This window comes from Populus alba, chromosome 15 (assembly GCF_005239225.2).
Source record: "Populus alba chromosome 15, ASM523922v2, whole genome shotgun sequence".
Classification (NCBI taxonomy): Eukaryota; Viridiplantae; Streptophyta; class Magnoliopsida; order Malpighiales; family Salicaceae; genus Populus; species Populus alba.
In genome coordinates this window covers 3678822-3702859 of record NC_133298.1, presented here as the reverse complement: position 1 = coordinate 3702859, position 24038 = coordinate 3678822, and the positions used below count along the sequence as shown (strand labels likewise).

Below are 24038 nucleotides of genomic sequence, written 5' to 3'. Positions count from 1 at the left end.
CTCTGTTTTCATCGTCAATATCCAGCAAACTTTACTTTTCTTTTTGAGAAAAACATAAAGAGAGCTATGGCAGGCTCAGCTTCCAAGTCTTTTACTCTCATTCTTCTTGCAATGAGTTTCTACTTCAACTCTAGCTCGGCTGCTAGAGCCACCCCACAAAGCAGCATAGAGTTCATAAGAACATCTTGTAGCACAACAATTTACCCAGATCTTTGCTACACTTCCCTCTCAATCCATTCAAGCACAATCCAAACAAGCCCCAAGCTCCTAGCCAATGCAGCCCTTAATGTAACACTATCATCGGCTAAATCAACTTCATCCAAGATGTCAAGTCTCTCTCGAAGCCATGGCTTGAAGCCTAGGGAGGTATCCGCCATGAAAGATTGTGTAGAGGAGTTGAGTGATGCAGTGTACGAGCTCAAAAAATCCATTGGTGAAATGAGCCATGCTAAAAAGTCCAACTTTAGGATGATGATTAGTGATGTGCAAACTTGGGTTAGTGCTGCTTTGACTGATGAGAGTACTTGCACTGATGGGTTCGAAGGGGATGCAATGAATGGCACTTTGAAGACTGCTGTTAGGGGAAGGATTGTGCAGACAGCCCAGTTGACTAGCAATGCCTTGGCTTTGATCAACAATTATGCCTTCCGCCATGGTTAGCTCTGCTTTAAGTTTGCAACTTATGTAGTGCGATGTTCTAGCCAGTTTGCTAGTTTGTTAATGGATCATAACATTTGCTTTTCTTTTTTTATGAAATACAAGAGTTCTGTAAATCAACTGTTATAGCCAATGAAAAGATGGCTTAACATAGTGTTGGATCATAGTATATTTTGTTTTTGTTTTTTGTTTTTGTTTTTGTTTCGTGTCTGGGCTCGTATAGTTAAGAGGTAAGAGGCCTTCAGGAGGGTGTTCAAGGAGGGTACAAGCAATTTGTATTATATTAGTGAAGTTACTTTGTGTAAATTTGTGGTTCAAATTTGTATTCTATCAAGTAAATCATCATGTATGAGAAAGTTGTTCTTCGGTTTTGTTGTCTACATGAATTACTTTCTGTTTAAATACATTAGAATTGCTTGGCTTCACTTTAACATAATTTTTTTTTTTTTATGGCAGACGAGAAATTTTATTCAGCTGACTATCTGGGGAATGAAAAACCCATTAAGTAAGTTATACAAGTTATATAGCAAAGGAATTAAAAGCAAAGAAACATGTAAAAATTTGGATTAAAATTAATTAAATTAGGATTGATGAAGGAACTTGCAGCCTCGTCATAGGCTTCGTTTTCTGAATTCCTTATTCCAAGAGGAGAGATGATCTTGTCATCATTTCACGTGACAGTACAATCTTGCTTCAATTACTAAGGTTGTCTTGATCGTGACAGCATAACTTGACAGTCGATTGCAGTCACTGTATATTGCAATATCTTCCTTACAGTGATATGCACTCTTTTATTTTATAATTTTTAGGTTCCTTTTATCCTTTTTCTTTTTCTTTTTCTTTATTATGGTACTAGATTTTCAATTATGACAAGAAACTTTAACTTTAGCAGAATGTCTTTGTTATTGGTCAAAATTATATCTGTTGGACCATGAATGATCAACAAGGGGGACATTAAAGAGAGTATGCAAATGTATGCATGATCTTGTGTTGTTAAATAATAGTTAATCACAAACTTAAGAAAAAATAGATTAATTAGGGGTATATTAGTCTTTTTTCAAGTGTTTTACATTGAAAATACTCTTTTAGCTACCTCTAAACTATTTACAAAGCTTTTTATTTTAATCTTTTTACAAAATTTAAAATAGTAAAAATACTTATTTACCCATAAAAATAATAAAAAAAAATACTTAAATTGTTAACCAGGGCTCTTTTGGTTTTATCCCTTCTAAAATTACACTTAAAATACATTTTTATCCTTATAAAAGATAAAATATAAATTATGCATTTAGAAGTGTTTTAGTACCTTTCACATTAGTTTATTTGTTATTTCCAAGGCAATGAAGTGTTTTTTTGATCATTTTACATTGATTTTTTAAATTAAAAAAAGTTATAGTGCGTATTTTTTACGCGCTAGTGCGTGGATGGCGTTCACACCTTTTGAGTGATTCGTGCGATGTTACTCGATTGTCAAACTTGGCGTTTTGTTGTGTTCTTAAAAGCGCTACTATATCTTCTTCTTTTTGGTATGACGTATGAAGATGGGATGATGAGCGGTTTGTCGCTAGTAATTATTTATTTGTTTTTATTATTATTTTTTTCTAGAGAAAACACAAGTCTGTTCTTTTTATATATATATATATATAATCTTGATTTTTTAGAAATATTTTTTATATTTTTCAATTTAATCCGAAAGAAATTGAACACCGAAAGAGATGAAGATTAACCAAAAGAAAAAAGAAAAGAAAAAACAATGGGAGAGTGAGATAAGGATGGGCAACAGTGTTTGCAATTTGCATTTGTCCAACTTGCAAATTGCATGCAGAGCCAATTTACAAGATTGATCACGACTCAGCTAGCTGCCAAGGGACTCAGGGAGAGGTCCCAACTTGTGCTACGTGGACACTTTCAGGTTCAGCGTACTCAAAAAGGCAGGCACTGGGCCAGGGCTACGAGCCATTCGATATGTCTACATCTCGACCACGTTGGTACCTAGCTAGGCACTGGGCTACGAGCTAGCACTCGTCTTTTTGAATCTTCGTTCATATCATGCGCACATCTTGCATTTTATATTTTTAACGGTTATGCCAAACAAGCTATATAAGATTTGCTTACCAAAAAAAAAAGCTATATAAGATTAATATTTTTATAATTTTCAATCCAGAATACTTTGTTTTGGCCTATCTTATCACGTACTTTATGTTAGTCTTTTCGTTGGAGCTATCCTTCATTTTTCAATTGAGTTGTCAGTTGAACAGAATTAAATAATAAATTTTTTTTAAAAATTAATTTTAAAAAAATATCAAAATCATCTCAAAGCTAGTATTCAAAATTCATGACTTTAATCATGAGATCAAGACTAACCTAATAAAAAAAAAAACCAAATATCGAGGGATGAAATTAAAAAATAATAATAATAAAAAAATAAAATAAATTGTAATAAATAGAATGAGGATCAAATTTGATATAAAAAATAAAACCAAATATCGAGGGATGAAATTAAAAAAAATAAATTCAATTAAAAAAAAATAAAAAAAATCACAATCAAAAGAATGAAGATATAATTTGATATAAAAATTAAATGATACCACATGCAAAGGGATAAAATAAATAAAAAGTCATGACAAAATAAATAACAATAAAAAATAATAAAGATAAATTTGATAAAAAAAAAATGATAGGACACCTTTCAATTTTGGTAGACCAATATGAATATCTAGGAGACCAACTACCACACCTCTTACACCATCGGGAAGAGTGTTGTAACATGCAATTTCCAACATCACCACAGAACCACCGTTTAGCCGTCGAGGGAAGTTGCATGCATGACTGGAACTTGTGTGAATCTTTTTACTTGTTGGTGTGTGTGTTGCATGCACCATTCGATTCATCTGCCTGTTTACTCTAGTCACTATATTTTTTTTTTAGTTTCAATTTTAGTCCCCTAACACTTAATTTTTCTAAATGAGCTAATTATTTTTATTTTTCAAAACAAGGATTAACCGAGTACCAAAAATTCCCTTAATATTGCAAGACCCCCATGTTAAGGCAACCAAAATAAACTATAAAGTCAAATTCCAAATAAAACTAATATGAAAGAATGAAATTGAAAAAAGAGAGTAAAGGGAGTAGAATAAGAAAAAAATAAAGACATAAATGCCCCTTGACTGTGCAAATCAGGCCCTAGTATTAATTGGCCTGATTTGAAGAAAAATATTAAACTAAATGATAAGAGGAGAAATTAAAGAAAAATTAGTAAAATACTAAATAGCAATAAAAAATAAAATAAAAATAAAAAAATAAATTCAATAACACATTTATATTTTAGCAAAAGAAATAGATAGAAAAAAGGGAAGTTCAATGGAACATAGCCATTGCGTTGCCGTGTACATGCGCGATGCTAATTGAAAGAGAAGGTCAAGACACTTCAAATGCTGCCCTGAAAGGCGATACTTGGTGGGGATGCAATGCTAAACACGCCAACTGAAAAGGTGCGAGCGTCACCCACTCGTTGTTATATACCCAACAATTTTTTTTTAAAATAATATTGTTATTATAAAAAAGGCTAAATCATCCCCCTATCAACTTATTTATTACCAAATAATTAATTGGAAAAGACAAAAAAAAAAACCATTTATATTTATGTAAGTTCAACAATTTTTTGATGGAAGGGTAATATAGTTTTTACATTGTGATTTTAGAATGTATAAAGATTAAATTGCTCTCCTGTAACATTTTGATTTTTTTTTTAGGATAATATAGTTATTATATTATGCCTTTACAAGGTAAGAAGACAGAATTATTTTCAATCAATTTCATAATATCTAATGGATATTTATGGAAAAGATTATTTTACCCATAATATTATAATAAATTGTTTTTAAGGATGAAATAGTAATTATATTATTGTGATGAACAATAATTTGTGTCTAGATGCACATTCACAATGAATTCTCCATGGATTTTATGTTTTTTTTTTTTTTTTAAATTGTAATTATAAATATAGTTTTTGGAGAGGATGATCGATGGCCATGATCCATCAAATCACTAATAAAGCCAGATTTAGCCTCCAGCTATGACCATATTAAATCTATCTGATCTACTGAATCAAGCTTCTACAGGTCACACCTTAAACTTTTGTTTATACAAAATTCTTTACCGTTCTATAACAAAAAACAAAAATAAAGGACGAGTCAACTTTGAGATCTCAGAGAAAAGTGCTTCGACAGCTATTTGTAGTTTGCAAATTGATCATCGTGTTCATCCTTTTTTTGTTTGTTTGCAATGGCCCGTCTTTTATATCTTCTTGTTCTTCTTATCTGGAGACCCATTGATACAACTACTCTCTTGTAACTTTAAGAGCCCATTATCCATGAACTTCTCCCTCAAATATGCTAATCTCTTGATTATCCAACAGCATCTAATTTTGGGTAATATAGCCACTTTACAAGCTCCGATGACTCAGCTGGCTGCTCAGGGAAAGTCCCACCTTGTGCAGTGGTGCCAAAGGGCGGCAATGGTCACGATTCGATATGGCTGTACAGTGGCCGAGGGAGAGGACCGACGTGAGAACTCCTGGCTACTGGGTTAGCACTCATCCCTTGAGGCTCATCTTATCATCATCACGCATGTTCTATTACAACTTGTTTTAGGGCTGCCTCTCTTTCTTTCATTTTCCCACTTGAGAGGACGCTTGGACAGAACTAAACAATATGGCCCCTAAATAAAATGAAATAAAATCGTGGGGCATATGAATTATTGTACGGGGAGTTCTAGTTGAGATATTTTTGAGAAATATCTTAAATTGTTCTCTCTTAATCTAGAGGCTCATAAAAGCTTATATAGAATATCTTTAAGAACAGTAATTTAGTTCTTCCCGTTTCTAATGCAAGTATAATTCAATGAAAATTACTAAAATATTTAAAGGTATTGTCTGTACAGTTTGCTAAGGATTGTCTCATTTTGGATAACTCTTACCTCTTACAAAGAAGTGGAAGTGGATGTTAATTAAGTTAAATAATCACTGCAGAATCTCTCTAATTTTTCATTTATTAAAAAAGCCATATTTGATCATTTACTTCATGCAAAGATAATAAGTAATAAATAATAAACTGTTGAGTATGTGCTTATGTTTTTAATTTATTTATGAACTTTATTCGGCTATATCCAGGTGATTATGCACATTAATCTGTAACTCAATTAACTCGATTTAATTAAGTGAATCTTGGATGGTTAAATTCAAGAATTTTTATTTTTTATTTTTTATATTCAATTTTCTTAAGGTTTTTTTTTCTTAAATGATATCATTTCAGTAAAAAAATTAACATTTTAAAATAAATATAAATTAATTCACGAAAGTTGTAGATTAACCTAATGAATCCATGTCTCTCACCTTAAATCAGGTCATATTCTAGAGTAAATCGGATAACTATGCTTAATTGGGATAAATAGACGTGGTCGGTCGCTTATGTAGAACGTGCTAAACAACTTTTTTGGCATTATAAATTGGGAACCTTCCGACGCCATTTTCATCATCTATAACCACTTTCCTTTTTGAGAGAAATATAGAGAGAGATATGGCAGATTTAACTTCCAAGTCTCTTATTCTTATTGCCATAAGTTTTTTCATAATTAAATTCTAGCTCAGCTGCTACAGTCACCCCACAAAGCAGCATATAATTCATAAGAACATCTAGTAGAACGACAACTTATCCAAGACTGTGCTATACTTCCCTCTCAATCCATTCACGCACAATCCAAACAAGCCCTAAGCTCATAGCAAATGCAGCCCTTAATGTAGCCCTATCATCAGCTAAATCAACGTCAACCATGATGTCCACGCTCTCTCAAAGCTATGACTGATGAGAGCACATGCAGTGATGGCTTCGCAGGGAATGGTATGAATGGTAATTTCAAGAGAGCTGTTAGGGGAAGGATTGTGAACATAGCACAGTTGACTAGCAATGCCTTGGCTTTGGTCAACAACTATGCCTTACTTAATGGTTAGTTAGCTGCTTGAAGTGGCCCTAATTATACTCCTTAGTATTCCCAATTCGATGCAATTTATGTAGTGTGATGTTCTACTGCATTGTATTTTAGTATATACTTTAATTTAATTTGTGTGGCCAAATATAGTTAAAGATTAAGTGGCGATTTCGATGGTACTGTTAAAGGAGTGTAAGTAGAATTTTTTTTTTTGTCAGTTTTACATAATTTAGAGATCCACCGGTAAATTAATTCATAATTCACTTATCCAAGATTTGATTTGAATTAAATTTCATGTTGGATTGCATAAGGAGTTGGTTAGTTCAAACTCAATTTAATTGGATAACTCATGATTTTTTTTTTTTATAATAATCGAAATGGTTAGCTCGTGACCATGTCAAAATCTTAACATGGAACTTTTTATTTATTTATTTTTAAAGTTCTAAAATAATATTATTGTAATTTAAAAATAAATATTAAAATAACAATATTTTTTAATTGCCCCGTAAACTCATTTAATACACGATTTGAACCTTAAATGTGTCATAATTGGGACCAATTCTTTTAACCATAAAGATATATTGGATCCAGTTTTTGTTATATAAATTTTTTTTAGATTTGAGAAAACTTTATTATCTGTAAAAAACTTTATTATCTGTAAAGCGTATTTTGTAGGCTCAGGTAAGTGAATAAAATCCTAGCTGTCCCAACCTTTTACAAAAAGTACACGCCCTGACTTGAACTCGAGACCTGTTATGTAAATTTCAAGCCCTTTGCCACCATACTACGTCTCTTGAGGATAAGTTTTGTTATATAAAACATAAATATATTTTGACTTTTGATGAATAAAAAGATAAAAAAAAAAAAAAAAGTAGACACACTCATCCCTTATCCAATAAATCTTTGATTGATCTTCTAATCGGGGCTAGTATTATTTATAGTGTAGTTACTTTGTGTAAATTTGTACATTGGCGATGATTTATATGAAAGTTGTTCTTAGCTCTTGTACTCCACATGAATTTGAAATACATTAACGTTACTTTACCATGAATTCTGAGCCCACAAGGATTAGAACAGCAGAACATGGCCTGGTCTAAACTACAACATTAAGACAGCTTGTGATAGTTACATGGTAATTAAAATGTATAGAGTTAGTGTACAAAGAACCAGGAAAACAAATTTAAGGCAATTGCTTAAGGGTTTCGTTGTGAAATCTAATCTTAATAATTGTCTTTCCCCTAAGCATGCTAGCATACTCTAAAGATCTAGACCTATATGAATGAACTTTAAGAGCAGCCATATATCCACTGTACATCAATTATATATTATTTTGATGTTTTTTTTTTTTTTTTTTTTTTTTTTTTTTTTAATGATTTGGGAGAGTTTGGTCGTGAGGCCAAAAAAATGTTTGTCCAAAATTTGAGTCTGTTTTTGTCTTCGAACTCCATGTGCCGGTCGCTGTTCGTGTTTCTAGATGAAAACCCTTGTTATCGATGTGTTAAAGAAACAACAACACAAGATTATATGGTTCAGCAGTCCCATCAACAGGAATGTTTAACTTCCCGTGAAATATAGGCTCCATTAATTAATCTATCCACTACTCTTGGAAGTCAAAGAGTTGTTCTTTCTTCCATGTCTCTAAATGATGGAGAAGGTCAGGACAAACTTCCAACGTTGTAAATCTACTGTCCAGAAATGTGCAAGTGAAAGAAAATATGGGATCGGAGGACATCCCGGCCCACTGATCTCTCATATTGATTTTATATCTTTCAAGAACACAGTGATGATATATCACCATTCAAGTTCTTTTCCTTTTTGTATTTCTTAAGATTGAAAAAAAGTTCTTTTAAAAGTTCATCTTAGTTATAACTAAGATGTTATAGGGCTCTTGAATTACAACGTATCTTTTATCATAAATCTTTGTTTTGTGGTCTCACTAACACTAAGTTAAAGCACGTACGTAGCCTCTATCTCTTCGCCTCTATATATGATAGCCTTCCAATGAGTTTAGGGGAAAGATCTAGCATTAGTGCCCGCGCTTTGCCATGAAATCAAATAATTTTCTTTGCGCAAAAAAAATAATAACTGCAACCGAAAGAGAGAGCTTAGCAAGAACAGAGAAATTGGATAAATGCATTTAGTGGCAACCTCTTGCCAACCTTTAATTGCTTAACTATGCTATTTGATCTAAATTCATTCGTACCAAGTTGTGTTGAGTGGCCACCATGGATTCTAGCTGAAGATTTTCTAGGATGATACACGCAGAGAAGATCAGGATCATAAATCTATAAATATCTAGAGCAGGCCAAGGGAGATATATAGGACCAAATTAATTGATAGCCCAGTGGACCAATTAGCAACACCCATATATCTATCTTGGAATCTTAATTATGACTCTACAAGCATGCATTAATTGTAATGCAAGGCATTTTGATCTTGATTGGAATACATTGCGTTTCTTACTTGAGTGGTGATGAGGTTCAATGAAAACCTTACGAAAATTATGAGCACCTATAAAAGTCCCTTTTTGTGATTAGGGGACCTATAAATAATACTTAATTTGATACATACATAGGGAGAATTATGAAGACTTCAAAGCTTGTGTTTGTGTGTTTGAAAATTAAAGATGATGTAATGAAAGAGATGATTAGGAGTTGAAGTAAAAGAAGAATATAAACTTCAAAAAAATTGGAATTGGAATTGGAATTGTGTCGTTGGTTCATGAATATTTATAAAGTCATGAAATATTTATATCAACTTGCATAAACATAGGTAAAGTGAAAAAATTGTTGTGATATATATATATTTTGAAATCATTTAGGATAACATTGTCTAATAAAAGAGTGTTTGGAAACATGAATCAACTCGTGTATCCAAAAAATTCAATTTTATATTTTGCTAAAAATAAGTTTTTTTAATGTTTTTGATTGTTTTGATGCGCCGATCTTAAAAAAATAATTTTTTTTAAAAATAAAAAAATATTATTTTAATATATTTCAAAATAAAAATACATTTTATAAAATAATCTCAACTACGCTGCAAAACAGGCTTAAAACAGGTTTAAATAACTATTCACTCTAATAGGTCAAAATGATGACGTTTTGTGGGCTATTTACTGGAATCTAGTTACAGTAACAGCTGTGTACAACGTAGGAAGAGATGATCAAAGTCGGGGTATGTTTTTCTGGGGCTTTGGGTCTTCAGGGATGCCTCTAAACAGGCTTGGGCCTTAGCAATGTAAGAGAAATACATGACGTCGGTCCCTTATATATAACATGCACTTTTAAGCCTCTTTGTTATTGAAAAGAAATCTTTTTCCTCTTTTGTCACCAAATTATATATTTTTTTAACCAAGATATTAAAAGAAACTAATATGCCTTGGAAAAAAATATTCATGTAGACTCAAGTATACTGTTAACTGTAATGGTCTCATGATAATTTTGTTATTCCCATCAAATATAATTGAAAAGGCTATTAGGATTAGAATGATATTTTCACAAGGTTAATTAGTTATTATTAGTTTAATTGTCGATGCTTGAGTCCTGTGGGCACCAATTGTCAGCGTCATATATAAACCTGGACTGAATTGGCTTAACAGATCAATTCGAAAACTTAGAATTTGTTCCAAACAGGGTCTCATTGACCAAGTTTAGACCAAGCATGCAATAATTTTTAGAAATAATAACAGCAACTGACAGAGAGATCTTAACAAGAAGAAATAAATTCGATGAATGTGTGCGGTAGCAACCTTTTTCCTAAAATAATATAAATTATATTCTAAAATTTTATTTAAAAACTTAAATTATTGGGTTGAGATAATTCTTTGACATGATATCAAAGTTTTAATGATCAAGCGGTCACTAGTTCAAATCTCACCATCCCCATTTATTTGATAAAAATTAAATACAAGGTAATGTGAGCTTGTACAAGTTTTCAAGTCCAAAGGGCTTTCACTTGAGGGGGTGTTAGAAAAATAATATAAATTATATTCAGGGATATGATATAAATCATATTCTGGGACATGGTATCAAAATCTTAATGATCAAAGCAGTTACTAGTTCAAATCTCACCATCCCCATTTTTTTGATAAAAATTAAACACAAGGTAATGTGAGCCTATGCAAGTTTTAAATAAAAAAGATCTTTCACTTGAGGGGGTGTTAGAAAATAATATAAATCATATTCTGAGACTTTATTTAAAAGCTTAAGTTATTGGGTTGAGATGGTTTTTTTGATATTGTCAATCTTAAATTAATATATATTGCATAATTATGCTATGTGAATTAGTTGTGCAGTAGCAGCCTCATAAAATTATGCATTGTTCTCTGCGTTATGCCTTCTAGGTTGAGATCGTGGACGTTTCACTGACAGTTTCAATTTTTCCTTCTAATTATAATTAGTGATAGATTTTGTATAATTTGACAGTTGATTCTACGATCACTGTTTATAGCAAATACCTTGCCTGTGGTTACAAGTTTTAGGTGTTGTTTCATGGAAAAAAAACTTAGCACAATTCTTTGCTTATTCACTCACTGGATCAGTTAGCTAGCCCTAACCCCATGCTATTCACCATAGAAAATAAAGCTGCAGCTTTCGCAGCTACATCCTTAGAGAGGAGGTAGTCTTAAAGGTAAATTCTATACCTATGCGAGAAATGAATGCACTAACTAAATAATGTTGTTCATTAATAGTCAATCACTGTAGAAATTAAAAATCTTGAAATTGGTGTCTTAAAGAAGCAGAATCATAAAGCTTTGGTCCTTAATAAAAAAAAAAAGTATTCTGTGAACTACTTCAAGTTGTTCATGTGCCACCAAAATATATTTCTATGAATCAAATAAAAACCATATAAAATATCCTATTAATCAAATGTTAATTTAATTTTAAATTCCATGCTCACCCCCCATAAACTACCTTTGCAGTCCTATAAATTGGGAAGCTTCCTTCCCTGTTTTCATCATCAATATCCAATTAACTCCTTATTGAGAAACAGATAGAGAGAAGTTAGCTATGGCAGCTTTATCCTCCAATTCTTTAGCTGAATTCCTTCTACTTCTTATTGCCATTAGTTCATACTTAAACTCTGGCTCAGCTGCTAGAGTCACCACAGAATCCAGTACAGAATTCATAAGAACATCTTGTAATACAACAACTTATCCAAGACTTTGCTGTACTTCCCTCTCTATCCATTCAAGCACGATCCAGACAAGCCCTAAGCTCCTAGCCAATGCAGCCCTTAACGTGACACTGTCATCAGCTAAATCAACTTCAACCATGCTATCGACGCTCTCTCAAACCCATGGCATGAAGCCTAGGGAGGTGTCCGCCATGAAAGATTGTGTAGAGGAGTTGAGTGACGCGGTGATCGAGCTTGGAAAATCCATGGATGAGATGAGTCATGCTAGACAGTCCAACTTTCAGTCGATGATTGGTGACGTACAAACTTGGGTTAGTGCTGCTTTGACTGATGAGAGCACGTGTAGTGATGGGTTCGCAGGAAAAGCCATGAATGGGAATTTGAAGACTGCTGTTAGGGGAAGGATTGTGAATATAGCACAGTTGACTAGCAATGCTTTGGCTTTGATCAACAATTATGCCTCAGACCCAGAAATGTTGGGTTGATTGTGAAATTAGTTGAAGAAACGAGAAATCCTTCGCTCACCTCAGACCCAGAACTGTGTTGGTTTTAATATGTATCTGGTTAAATCTGATAAAAATACAATCCACCTTAGCCAAGTGATTCTGCTGACTCAATTCGGTCTTCTAAGATAATTGCTGGTAACATCAAAGTTATCAAAGAAAACGAAACCATTTAAGATTCAGATCATGAGGAGTTTCCATGATTTTATTAAAAAAATTAAAAATTAAATTAGATTTTAATTGAATCACTTGAGTTTAATCAAATCAAATTTCATTTAATTTTTTTAAAGAGATAGATCCCATGTGCTCATCCTCATAAAAATTAATAAATGATGCCTCTTCTAAGATAAGAGTTGGCCTTACCATCATTGTATTGGAAGACAAAACCCAAATATTTTGCCTATTAACAAAAAAAAAAAACCCAAATATTTTGCCTTCTTTAATTTCCAGTTTTGTTCGTGTTATTGTTTTTTTTTTTTTCTTTCACAGTTCGAAGGATAATGCTGACAAAAGCATACAAGGAGGGAGAGTACAAAAAACCCAAGCAAAAGCCTAAGCCAAAGCAGGAAAATGATAAATAGTAACAAAGAAATAATAATAAGCCTACATGAGCACTAATTAAAAAAAGCCCTCTCTTGTACTTAGGTCTTGACCTGGATATTAAAGGTTTTTCTTTATTTATATCTGAGTTCAAATTTTATTGTGTATACCTATCATTTCTGTGGTATCTTACATGTTTACTGGATTTGCAGGATGTTCAGTGGGTTATGAGATTAATCGTGGTGCACGCAAAGTCACAAACTAGTCCGGATACACACATAAATAAATAAAAAATAAAAAACCCTCTCTATTTAGGATGGACCAACAAGATATGAGTTATAGGTACCACGGCACCTCTAAGTTTAAAATTTTGTTATGATCCTTGGTTTAATCTTAATAACTTGCACCCCTTAGTTAGCCCCTCTAAACTCTGTAAAATCACACCCTTAATTCTTAATTTTTTATTCCGCCCCTGTCCTCGCTACTCTGCTGCATCTTTTCTTCTTTCTTTGGTCACTGGCTGGGGATATGGGAGAGTTTGATTGTTCAAAATTAATAATTTTTGGGTTAAAAAATGGAGATTTTTGTTTTAAATAATCCTATAAATTTGAGATTTTTTATTTTGACGGCATAAACTTTTACTATTTAGCTGAAATACCCACTCCAGGTGGGATAGAGGCAAATATAACTTATTCCCTGACAGTACTTAATTCGTTCTTATGGTATAAGCAATTTATTATTTGAATAAATAATAAATATAAACTAAAAAAAGTAGTTGGTGCAGGGAGACATGAACCTCCTGTGATCAAGATGTTATACAATATTTCTCCAATATAATTATTTAATTATTATATCATTAAGTAACGTTTAGTTACTATCTTATAACAAAAAATTAATAATAATAATGAAGAAAGAAACAAACATGAGATACAGTTATTTTTATCTCTTGTATCCCGTAACCAAACAAAACCTTACTAAAAACAAAATAAAAAATGAAAAGTTTTATTTTCCACCTTTGAAGAAAGCCAAGGCTCCAACAAAGGTGCATTTAAGTATGTAGCTGGTTCTGATTGACTAATATTGAGACGACTATCAAGAAATGATCGTTGTTGTTTGGTCCTCCGACAACAGCCCCGACAAGGACGTTCTGGTTAGGCATTTTGGTCGCCAAATAGCTGTTACCATCATGACATCCAATATGTCCATGGAAAGTAGAGATGGAAGGCAAGCTCGATCCTCGGTGATGAATTCTCTGTGGGAATTTTAGGCCATATCCAACCATGTACGACAGCCCTGATGGATTGCTTCCTAGTATGTAATCCACCTGCGTCAAGCAATGCGCCATTACTTTTCTTTTCTTTTCTTAATTTTAATGGCTACGATTTTCTCAATGGACTAGAAGTGGACTCGATAAGATATTTAATACCTGGGTTTTGGCGACCTCGACGAGTCTCGACGGGGTGGCAACCACAGAACCGCAATGAACTGATCGGTTGGCAGCTTGTAGATAGCGAGAGTAAACAATAAGAAGAAACGATAAAGCCGTTGCATGTTGCAAGTTACTTCCTCCTGGTTTGAACATAAGCCCGCCTGATCGACATATATACAGAAACGTTGGCATCAAATGGGGTAAATCAAGCTATCCAGAAAGATCGATGTCAGAAAATGCTACCTGGAGAGTATGTTACTGATTTGGTTGGTGACTCAGGCAACAAGGAACACACGAAACAGTCAGCATTGGTAATGAAGGAGCTACCAGAGGAGCTCATCACCTTCTGTGGATCGAAATAAATCTTAGATTAAGCTAAAAATATTCACGAATGATAATTAGAAGAGAAAAATGGGGTCGAGAGATTACTGGAGAAACTAATATGTTAATCCCACTATGTTTTGAATCCCATCCGAACTCAAAAATACTGCCTCCTAGAGTTGCCATGTTCTTTACAACATAATCCCAGTACTTGGGTTCCTGAGTTGCCTTGGATAACCATGCTGCTCCCCAGATTAGTTCATCCTGTAAGACAAATGTATTCATCAGATATATATATATGATAATTTTAGATATTGGATAGATGAATCATTACCAATATTGTACTATAGGTTATAAAATCTTAGCAACTCCATAACTTTCGTTAATATTGTGATCAAATACATACATGGTAGCCATTGAAATCGCAATAAAATGGGCATGCCCCTCGTCCGATACTCTCATTGTAAGATCCTTGATAATTGTTTGCAAAGTCGAAGACCTGAAAGATTATCAAGACATTATTGTATAGCATAATTAGAGGAGAGAAGAAACTAATTAGAGATCAAAAGTGCATTGCCTTATAATTTAACAATTTTTGATGCCCACAATTGTTATTAACATTATCGAACTAGCTACTACCAATTACCTGGGATGCCCTCTGGAGAAGTACCCTAGAATACCGGTTGTCTTTGTTCTTGAACACGATCGAAGAGGCAGCTAGAGCAGCAGCAATCTCGGCTGAAACTTCTGATCCAGGATGGGTTTGATTAACAACGTAAGTAGTTCTGAGAGTGTCCATGTCTTCAGGTCTCTCCCAACATGTGTGGTCGCTGATGGGATCGCCGACTTGGGCAACAACCATGCCAGGTTTGCTTGTGGCCTTCAGGAAATAGTCTGTACCCCATCGTAGAGCCTCTAACGCATGTTCCAAATCTGAGCCCATGGATTCACCAAACTCTACAATACTCCACGCCAACAACGTTGTTGTGAATGCCATAGGAAAATGGAATTTTACGTTGTCACCAGCATCATAGTACCCACCAACCATATTCATCTACAAGAATGTTAAGAACATCATAGTTTCTTGTCAACAGGAAGCACATAACTATATAGATTTCAATCGGGCCGGCATAAATGTGTTCAATTTTGGGTAGTTGGTTGGACTTTATTATGTATTGTATTTGTGCGTCCATTTTATTATATAAAACAAGCAGTATTTCTTGAGAAAATGAAAACATTACACTTCAAATTTTATTAAAATTTATGTACTAAATGATATGATATATATATAAAAAAGTAATAAAAAGGAATGATCAGAACGCATTGATCATAAAAAGACACATAACTAAAAAAAAAATAGTAATATAATTGAAAATGGAGCTAAATCTAACAATGGGTTTGACATGGCTAACAAAAATATTATTTTTTAAAAATTAAAAAATAAAATTGCATAAAATTATTTTTGTAAGTTAATATTTTTATCGTTTTAATATATTAATGTCAAAATAATTTATTTTTTTTTAAAATATAGAATGATGTTGATCTAATTTACATTAAAAAAAATTAGACAGCAATAAAAATTTAGCCAATCGAGCATGTACAAAAGAAAATCAGACGTTAATTTGTAAGTCTAGCATACAAAACCATTGAGCAAATTTGTGAACTGCGTGCTTGAATATGCATGGAAAGACATAGCCACTTACACCAATATCAGATCCATCTCTTAGGGCAGAATCCTTCCTCCAATTCATCCTTTGATTAGGAGGCAACTTCCCTGATCTCTGCCCTTCGAAAAACAAAATGCTTTTAGTCAACGCATCTCCATAATCATGTGGCATGGCTGCTGTCACCACCGTTACCCCTACCAACAACATCAGTACAGCCATCTTCTTCGTGCTCTTGCCACCCATTCTTTCTCTCAATTCCAATTCTCCTCTTCTACCAGTCAATTTAACAGGCATAGTTGTCAGCTCTCGACGCACTAATATATACAAATTAAGGGCTGAATGCTGATGAGGAAGCCGTATGTTCTGTCACCACTTTGATGTTAATCTCGGTATGAGCTTGTTAGGAAAGCATTAACTCAATTTCCCACTATGGTATTGTTGTTAATTATATTTTTAAAGCCTAATTAATTACTAAGGTTTAGTTAAGTTTAGTGCATCATATGATTCTGTCATTTTATTACGGTCTTTGCCTGATACCTTTTACTTTGTTTTATTGATGTTTCTAAAAAGGAAGTTGCAGGATGATTTGTTTCCAGTTCCAGTTCCCTTTATTGTTCCTGCATTTGTTGATTTACTATATATATAAAAAAATATGTCATATATATATCTACCAAAATATGGACCGTTCAAAATCTCTTTATGGATATTTTGACATGACGGATACGTTCCAGAGAAGATTCTAATCACATTGCTTGTCTATCTGTCTTAGGAGGATTATCTAGTGTAGCGTACGGGTAACCATTTCATATGCAGATTTAAATGGAAAGTAATTTTATATTATATTAAAAATAATTAGTGAGACCGTGTTAATTATTTTTTGAGATTTATTTTTAAGAAATAATTAAATAGAAATAAATGTGAGAGAAAAATTACAAGTTGAAATATTCTTATTATTTTTAGTGGGTCATAGATTTTATTATCTTTTTTATATTAATCTCTGTATTTTTGTTCAATGTGCACCCTATGACTAATTAATAGAATGTCATTAATTACTTATAATGCACTGTAAAAGTTTCCACCAAATGGGTTAGTTTTTTTGAATAATTATCTTATCTAATGAGTAATGAATAATATATGAATATTATCACACATAGTACACATACATTTATATCATATAAATATTGATGCATGAGCTTTTTTAGAAAAATAAATATTTTCTTTATTTAATTTGATGTTTTCCTCTTCAATGCTATTATACTTGTTTAGTTTTTTTTTCCTATTTAATTGGAATAGTTTTTGCACTCTATTTTTTCTATTTACTATTACTAGGGTTTTCTAATTTTACAAATTGTGTTCTTTGTTCTTGAGGGCTTTTACTTGTAATAAACATTGTTATACTTCATTTCCATTTGCATTAGCTAGTATCAAAACCCAAATATTCTTATTGGTTTTGACTGGAGGATGTACATGATGTGTATTAAAGCTCAATAATTTCTAATATTTTTGGTTGGAAGACATAAAAAACATGTACTAGAGCTCATTGATTTCTAGTAGTTAATTGTTATGTATAGTTTTTCATAATCTAATTTTTAACCCCTCTCAAATATCCACCAAAAGGGCTGAAATATGAAAAAAAAAAAAAAACAGGAAAAAAAATAATTTGTTTCCTAAATAAATAAATATTTCAAAAAATACAATTCAAAAAATTCAAGAAATTTAATTAAAAAAAAAGAAGGAAAGAAGAATAAAATACAATTATGGGTGAAACTGTGAAGAAAAATTGAGAAAATGATTGAAATTGGCTAAATAATTAAAAATTAGAAAGTCAGGGATCAAGTTGGAAAAGCCACCAATATTAAGGGACTATTTTAATGTAATGAGAGATGAAATTGAGAAGTTAAGAGAAAGGGTTGGAATTGGATAAAAGATTAAATTGTAAAATCAATTGAGTTGGAAAAAGCGTCAATATTAATGGATCATTTGAAATGCAACCATGGGCAAAATTGAAAGAAATATTAAGAGAAAAGGTTGGAATTGGTAAAAAAAAATGAAGAAAAAAAAGTCAAGAATCAAATTCAAAAGGGTGTCAAAATTGAGGAACCAAGGTGCAAATATGAAAATTCCAATTAAATGAAATGAAGTCTTCTGGGCAAAATGAAGTTGTTTCATGCTTTAATTCAAAAAAGAAATAATAATAATAATAAAAAAAACAAATGCACCATAATAACATCATTTTGGTGCATTGTTTTAAATAATGTCCTTCTTCAGCATGCCTTCTACAATTTTATTTTTCTTTCTTCATGTTTTGATCCGACTTGGGCCACCATTTTTTCCCCACACCCCTTTCTTTAAAAGGCCAAACAATACACAATTCTATTCTCATGCGTGTATATAGGTATATTTGGGATTGTAATAATGATTATGATTTAAAAATATTTTTATTTAAAAATATATTAAAATAATATTTTTTTTATTTTTACAAAATTATTTTTAAAATCAACATATCAAAATAATTATCAACATATTAAAATGATTTCAAAACATAAAAAAATTATAATTTTTATTAAAAAAATAATTTAAAAAATATAATTTCAATCATGTTTCAAACCCTCACCTAAAAAATATATGCTCAGACCATTTAAATTCACTAGAAAATTAGTACAAAGAGGTCAACTCAAGCATGCTTAGCTAGCTAGAAACTAAAAAAACAAGAGGTGCTAATCTAGAGAGATAAAGTTATGAGAGAGAGAGAGAGATAAATAGTTATGCGTTGATAGAAGTGTGGGATTGAGTTAGAAAGTACTAATAATAATAATAAAAAAAAAAGTAGCTAGGAAGACTCTTAATATTTAAGTTAATATAAAGTATTAATGGAGAAACTCTTACAGAAATTAAATAAAATATGTATAATTAAAGAGAGGGGAGGAGAATAAATTCTAGGATTTTCTCAGCATGTGAGATAACTTCCGTAGTAGCTAGCGTCCATGAAGTTTACATCGGCCTTTGTTAGCGGATTTTGGAAAAAACTGAAAACCCTGTGCTTAATCTTGTCAGTACTAAATGCTTGTTAGTAACTACGAAACATATATTTTTTTATTTAAAAATATATTAAAATAGTAGTTTATTTTTATTTTTAAAAAATTTATTTTTAATAACAGCATTTAAAAACAATTTAAAAATATATATATAAAAAAATAATTTAAAATTAAAAATATAATTAAACCACAATAAAGCAAAGCGAGATAAAGAGAATGAGAGCTTTGTTCCAGAAGAACGTTGCAAAGTCACTCAAGCTATATATACACAGCCCACAGGAGGTATAATTGTAAAAGGGGGTCAATTATAAATTGTAAAAAAAGAAATTAAAAAGTAAGAGAATTGTGAACGATGAAAAAATAAATGCAAATCAAGAAATTGAGGTAGATTTTTAAAAGGGAATGAGTTATAAACGAGCCATTGCTTGGATTGAAGAGAAAATATAAATACGAGCGTGCACTACAATATGTCTAACATCTGTTTCGACGATCTCCCAAACCCATGGCATGAAGCCTACGGAGGTCGCCGCCATGAAAGATTGTGTAGAGGAGCTGAGTGGTGCGGTGAACGAGCTTAGAAAATCTCTGTTTTTTTCTTAATTTTAGGATAATGCTAGGAGAACTTGAGTTTTTTACTAATGAACATGGCATTAGTTTTAAGGAAAACTTTTCAAACTATAGAATATGAATCTTATCGCATTTGGAGATATAATAATAATAATATAGACTATAGAGTATATTAACCCCCATTTTGTGGTTGTATAGTACTGTACTGCTCTACCAACTCATTGGCAAAGAATATAATTATAATTGCTATTGTAATTAATTCCCTTTCTTCCCCTGTCAGGAGAGAAAGAAAACATTAGGAACAGAATATCAGCAAGATGGGGGGCGGGGATTCTACAAGGGCGGATGTGATCTGAAGTAAGCCAGGAGGCCAACAAGAGGTGCATTAATATATGTGGTTGGCTCTGTGTGTACAAAATCTGCTCTGGAATCAGAGTAGGAATCCCCTCTATCAGGTCCACCAACAACAGCTCCTATTAGCAGGTTAGGATTAGGATCATTGCTTTGAAAGTATGGAGCTCCACCTTGACAATTGATGCTGGCAGGGTGTTGATCAACAGAAGGCAGAGACGAGCCACGGTGGTGTATCTTCCGAGGGAATTTGCTGCCATATCCAACCATGTATGACATCTTCAATGGATTAGTTCCCAGTATGTAATCCACCTGCGTAGATTTCACCATTTTGTAACATTTCCTTTGCTAATGTACAAGACCGGTGACAAGATTGATGACGTAACCAAGGATGGAGAAAGGATGTAGACCTACCTGCCCTCTTGCGAATTGAATAAGCCTAGCAGGAGTGGCAACGACATTACCGCAATGAATTTCTCTGTTGGATTGATTCAGATAGCGAGCATAAGCAAGAAGAAGAAAGGATAAAGCTGTGGCATGTTGCAAGTTACTTCCTCCTGGTTTGAACAGAAGTCCACCTGAAAAGAATTTTGGAACCAATTTGAATTGTTTGCAGTTCCATCACAGAATGAATTGCGAAAGAAATTCATGAACAAGTTAGGGCTACCTGGAGAGTATGAGACATAGACAGTAGGTGATTCAGGCAACACAGTGCAAACAAACTTGTCTGCGTTGGGAATGAATGGACCTACATCAGAAGTGTTGTTTGAAAGCAACAGCTGAAAAGAAAGCAACAAGAAGAGTTTAGAGAAGAGCATATTATAACAACGAACAGAGATGCTGCAATCAAGTTCGATATATAGTCACCTTTGAAACAAGTATGTTAATACCAGCATTCTTAGTATCCCATCCGAATTCAGCGAAGCTGCCACCGCCATAGCCGACTCGATCAGTGTGTTCTGCAGCATTTTTTTCCAAATCGCTTATGTTTTGCACAATATAACTCCAGTAATTAGGTGCTTTGGTCGCCTTATATAGCCATGCTGCCCCCCAGATCAATTCATCCTGTAAAGACATTACCATTGATAATCATACTTAATTTGAGAATATGATTTTGCAATGGAAGCAGAGATTTATTGTAATTCATAATGACAGGTTCTGAATGTTCCGATGAGTACCTCATAGCCACTGAAATCGCAGTAAAATGGGCACACCCACGGTCCCAGGGCATCGTTGTACGAACCACGGTTAGCATCTGCAAACTCAAACACCTAATCCATTTTTTTAATCAGTGATTAAGTATGTTTAACCAATAGTTTAAGAACAAAGTGCATATGAAATACGAATCGATCTCATTTACCATTGCAGCTCTTTTGAGAAGCCTGGCAGAATACGCAGGATTGCTAGACCTAAACACCATGGAAGATGCTGCAAGGGCAGCTGCTATCTCAGCTGACACCTCCGAGCCTGGAAACTGTTTACTAGCTGCATAAGGGACTCTAGGTGTGTCCATGTCTTCAGGCCTCTCCCAGCAATTGTGATCACCATAAGGATCACCAACTTGAACAAATACAAAGCCAGGGATGCTTGTGGCTTTAAGGAAGTAATCGGTTGCCCACTTAATAGCTTCTAGTGCATGTGGCAGGTCTGGACCCATGAAATCGCCAAAATCTAATACACTCCATGCCAGCATTGTTGTTGAGAACGCCATTGGAAAGTTGAACTTGACATTGTCGCCAGCATCATAGTATCCACCAACCAAATCAACCTGGGAATGTTCAGAACAAACATTATGTCCCCACGTGATAGCAGAGTAAAACTAATCTAGCAAGAAGTGATTTTCCAAAAAAAATTTCTTTTGTGTTTGGACAAAAGGGAAGGAATCACGGCCCACCCTATGCACCAACGTGTAGAAACAGCCCCTCGCCTACGTGCCTGACAAAATCAGGCTGCCTGATTTGGGTTTCAAACCTAGAGGTCCTAGACAATGAGTTTACTTTTTCAGAACATTTAGGTCAATTTCAGTTTTCCTCTAGATTTAGTGAGATATTTAAGAGTGGTCTAGATTTACTAGATGTGTCAGACGGCGCATATGGTCCCAATTTATTGCACAATTTCGTCCCTTTTTGCATGAAGAGATGGTTTGGTTTCATTTACAGAAGAGCTAAAGCTGTCAGAAAAAGAACAGCACAATGTGATGAACCTTGTAAGTAAGTGGTTACTAACATGAGCAACATGTTATAAAAAGCCAAGAGACATCCGTTACAAGTGAATGAGTTAACTCACATCCGTGATTCTTAGGTCACATGTGTGCTCTACTCACAAGGAAAATCACTTTCACCAATCATTTTCAAAGTCACAAGCAATTAGGTGTCCTTCCACCTTTTTACTAAAAAATTTGCCCCCCTCCCCTGTAAGCAACGACGGTGTCTCTCCTACAGTTGTTATTTTTAAGAATATTCATGTTATGAGCAGAAATATATCAGCACAGTATGGCACTCAAATGCTGTTGTTAGTCTCTAGTCACCGGTTGAGCCGTCGTCAATCCAAGCGAAGTTAGTGGCCGTCCGAAAGGACTTGCACCAACAAGCTGCCCTGATACTACAGGTGGGTAATTAGCATATTGCAGGTGGCGATTCTTGAAACAGATGTTGGCTTTTTTCTGAACAACTGTGGCCCAAAACAAGGCAATGGCAATAGCAATGGTAACAGACATAAAAGTGAAATGGTTTATCAATGAAGAAGCATTTATATATATACACAAAACCAGACTTACACCAATCTGAAAGCCGTCTCGAAGACCAGAATCCTTCCTCCAAGTCATTCTCTGTGTAGGAGGTAACTTCCCTGACCTCTGCCCTTCAAAGAACAAAATGCTTTTAGTCAATGCATCCCCATAATCATGTGAAGCCACTCTCATCACCATAACCATCGTTATCACCACTCCAAAAACCACCACTCTCTTTAACACACTCATCTCTCTCTTTCTCTCAAAGTCAAAATCAAACACCTCTAGGTAATTAGCTTCCTCCTCCTATACTTTCCTAACCATTCAAGCAAGATTTTTGTAAGGATGGGTACCAAAAGTAAAGAAGAAACATAAAGGGTACGTACATTCACTTGAAGGAGAAACTGAAATTAACTAGTCAGGGAGGGAGAGTTTTGGTCGAAAAAAACAAAGATAATAATGGAGGCTAGGCATTTCCGGCGCCTCCGTTTACGGTGGTGATCAATGTTGTTAGTTGCAGTGTATTTGGTTCGGATGATTGCCTTCTTGAAGAGGACTCATAGTCATAATATATATGTGATGGTTGATGTGTGCTTGCTTCTTCTTCTACCATACCCCTTTGACAAAGTAGTGGTAGTCAGGAACCAACGTACACTTCCTGTGAACGTGGGGTGTTAACTAATCTTTTTTTTTAGGTGATTATCTTGTATTCAAATTCAAAAACAAAGTTACAAAAAAAAAAAAATTAAGGGATTTCATTTTTCATTTGTATGAAACTCATTCAAGATAACCCAAATAATTAAAACCAAAATAAATAAATTCAGAGAGTAATTTAACACGGGCTACTGAAGGATCGACCATTTTTGTGGAAATGTGAGTCACGGGGGAGCTACTGTTATGCATAAATTCGTAATCTGTAGAAACCAATCATCGCTACCATCATTTGTCACTCAAATTAAATAATGTGCAAGTAAACCGTGTGCTTACAATGGTTCCGGGAATTGGTTTTGTAAAGAATATTTATAAAAAAATATATAAAAAAAATTTGATTTAAAATATATAAAAATAATTGTAATTACAATTGTAAAGGATATTTGAAAATAAGGTAATGATTGTTAT

At 33.4% G+C, this 24038-nt stretch overlaps 4 protein-coding genes across 4 annotated transcripts; 2 read left to right on the top strand and 2 right to left on the bottom strand.

Annotated features, from left to right (window-relative positions):
• LOC118056329 (21 kDa protein) lies at positions 1-1037 on the top strand. The gene has a single exon (XM_035068506.2). It carries the CDS (start codon positions 67-69, stop codon positions 658-660), a length of 594 nt encoding a protein of 197 aa, XP_034924397.1. The 5' UTR covers positions 1-66; the 3' UTR covers positions 661-1037.
• Positions 1038-11617: 10580 nt separating this feature from the next.
• Positions 11618-12385, top strand: LOC118056328 (21 kDa protein). Its single transcript, XM_035068505.2, has one exon. The coding sequence runs from the start codon at positions 11652-11654 to the stop codon at positions 12261-12263; it is 612 nt and encodes a 203-aa protein (XP_034924396.1). The 5' UTR covers positions 11618-11651; the 3' UTR covers positions 12264-12385.
• Positions 12386-13869: 1484 nt separating this feature from the next.
• On the bottom strand, positions 13870-16481 carry LOC118056327 (endoglucanase 8). Its single transcript, XM_035068504.1, has 7 exons — positions 16275-16481; positions 15218-15625; positions 14978-15070; positions 14680-14835; positions 14494-14614; positions 14248-14411; positions 13870-14145 (listed from the first exon to the last, which is right to left on the bottom strand). Exons 1-7 carry the CDS (start codon positions 16479-16481, stop codon positions 13870-13872), a joined length of 1425 nt encoding a protein of 474 aa, XP_034924395.1.
• A 3591-nt stretch (positions 16482-20072) lies between these two features.
• On the bottom strand, positions 20073-23469 carry LOC118056326 (endoglucanase 4). The gene is made up of 7 exons (XM_035068503.2): positions 22968-23469; positions 21552-21959; positions 21370-21462; positions 21059-21256; positions 20859-20970; positions 20606-20769; positions 20073-20503 (listed from the first exon to the last, which is right to left on the bottom strand). The coding sequence occupies exons 1-7, from the start codon at positions 23166-23168 to the stop codon at positions 20174-20176; spliced, it is 1506 nt and encodes a 501-aa protein (XP_034924394.1). The 5' UTR covers positions 23169-23469; the 3' UTR covers positions 20073-20173.
• Between the last annotated feature and the right edge of the window lie 569 nt (positions 23470-24038).

Coding starts and splice junctions, on each gene's coding strand:
- LOC118056326 (XM_035068503.2), bottom strand. CDS start 23,168: ATGAGTGTGTTAAAGAGAGTGGTGGTTTTTGGAGTGGTGATAACGATG. Junction 21,463..21,551: donor TTCTCAAAAGAGCTGCAATG/GTAAATGAGATC, acceptor AAAATGGATTAG/GTGTTTGAGTTTGCAGATGC. Junction 20,770..20,858: donor CTATGTCTCATACTCTCCAG/GTAGCCCTAACT, acceptor AATTCTTTTCAG/GTGGACTTCTGTTCAAACCA.
- LOC118056328 (XM_035068505.2), top strand. CDS start 11,652: ATGGCAGCTTTATCCTCCAATTCTTTAGCTGAATTCCTTCTACTTCTT.
- LOC118056327 (XM_035068504.1), bottom strand. CDS start 16,481: ATGGGTGGCAAGAGCACGAAGAAGATGGCTGTACTGATGTTGTTGGTA. Junction 14,836..14,977: donor GCGATTTCAATGGCTACCAT/GTATGTATTTGA, acceptor TTTGTCTTACAG/GATGAACTAATCTGGGGAGC. Junction 14,412..14,493: donor ATCAGTAACATACTCTCCAG/GTAGCATTTTCT, acceptor TATGTCGATCAG/GCGGGCTTATGTTCAAACCA.
- LOC118056329 (XM_035068506.2), top strand. CDS start 67: ATGGCAGGCTCAGCTTCCAAGTCTTTTACTCTCATTCTTCTTGCAATG.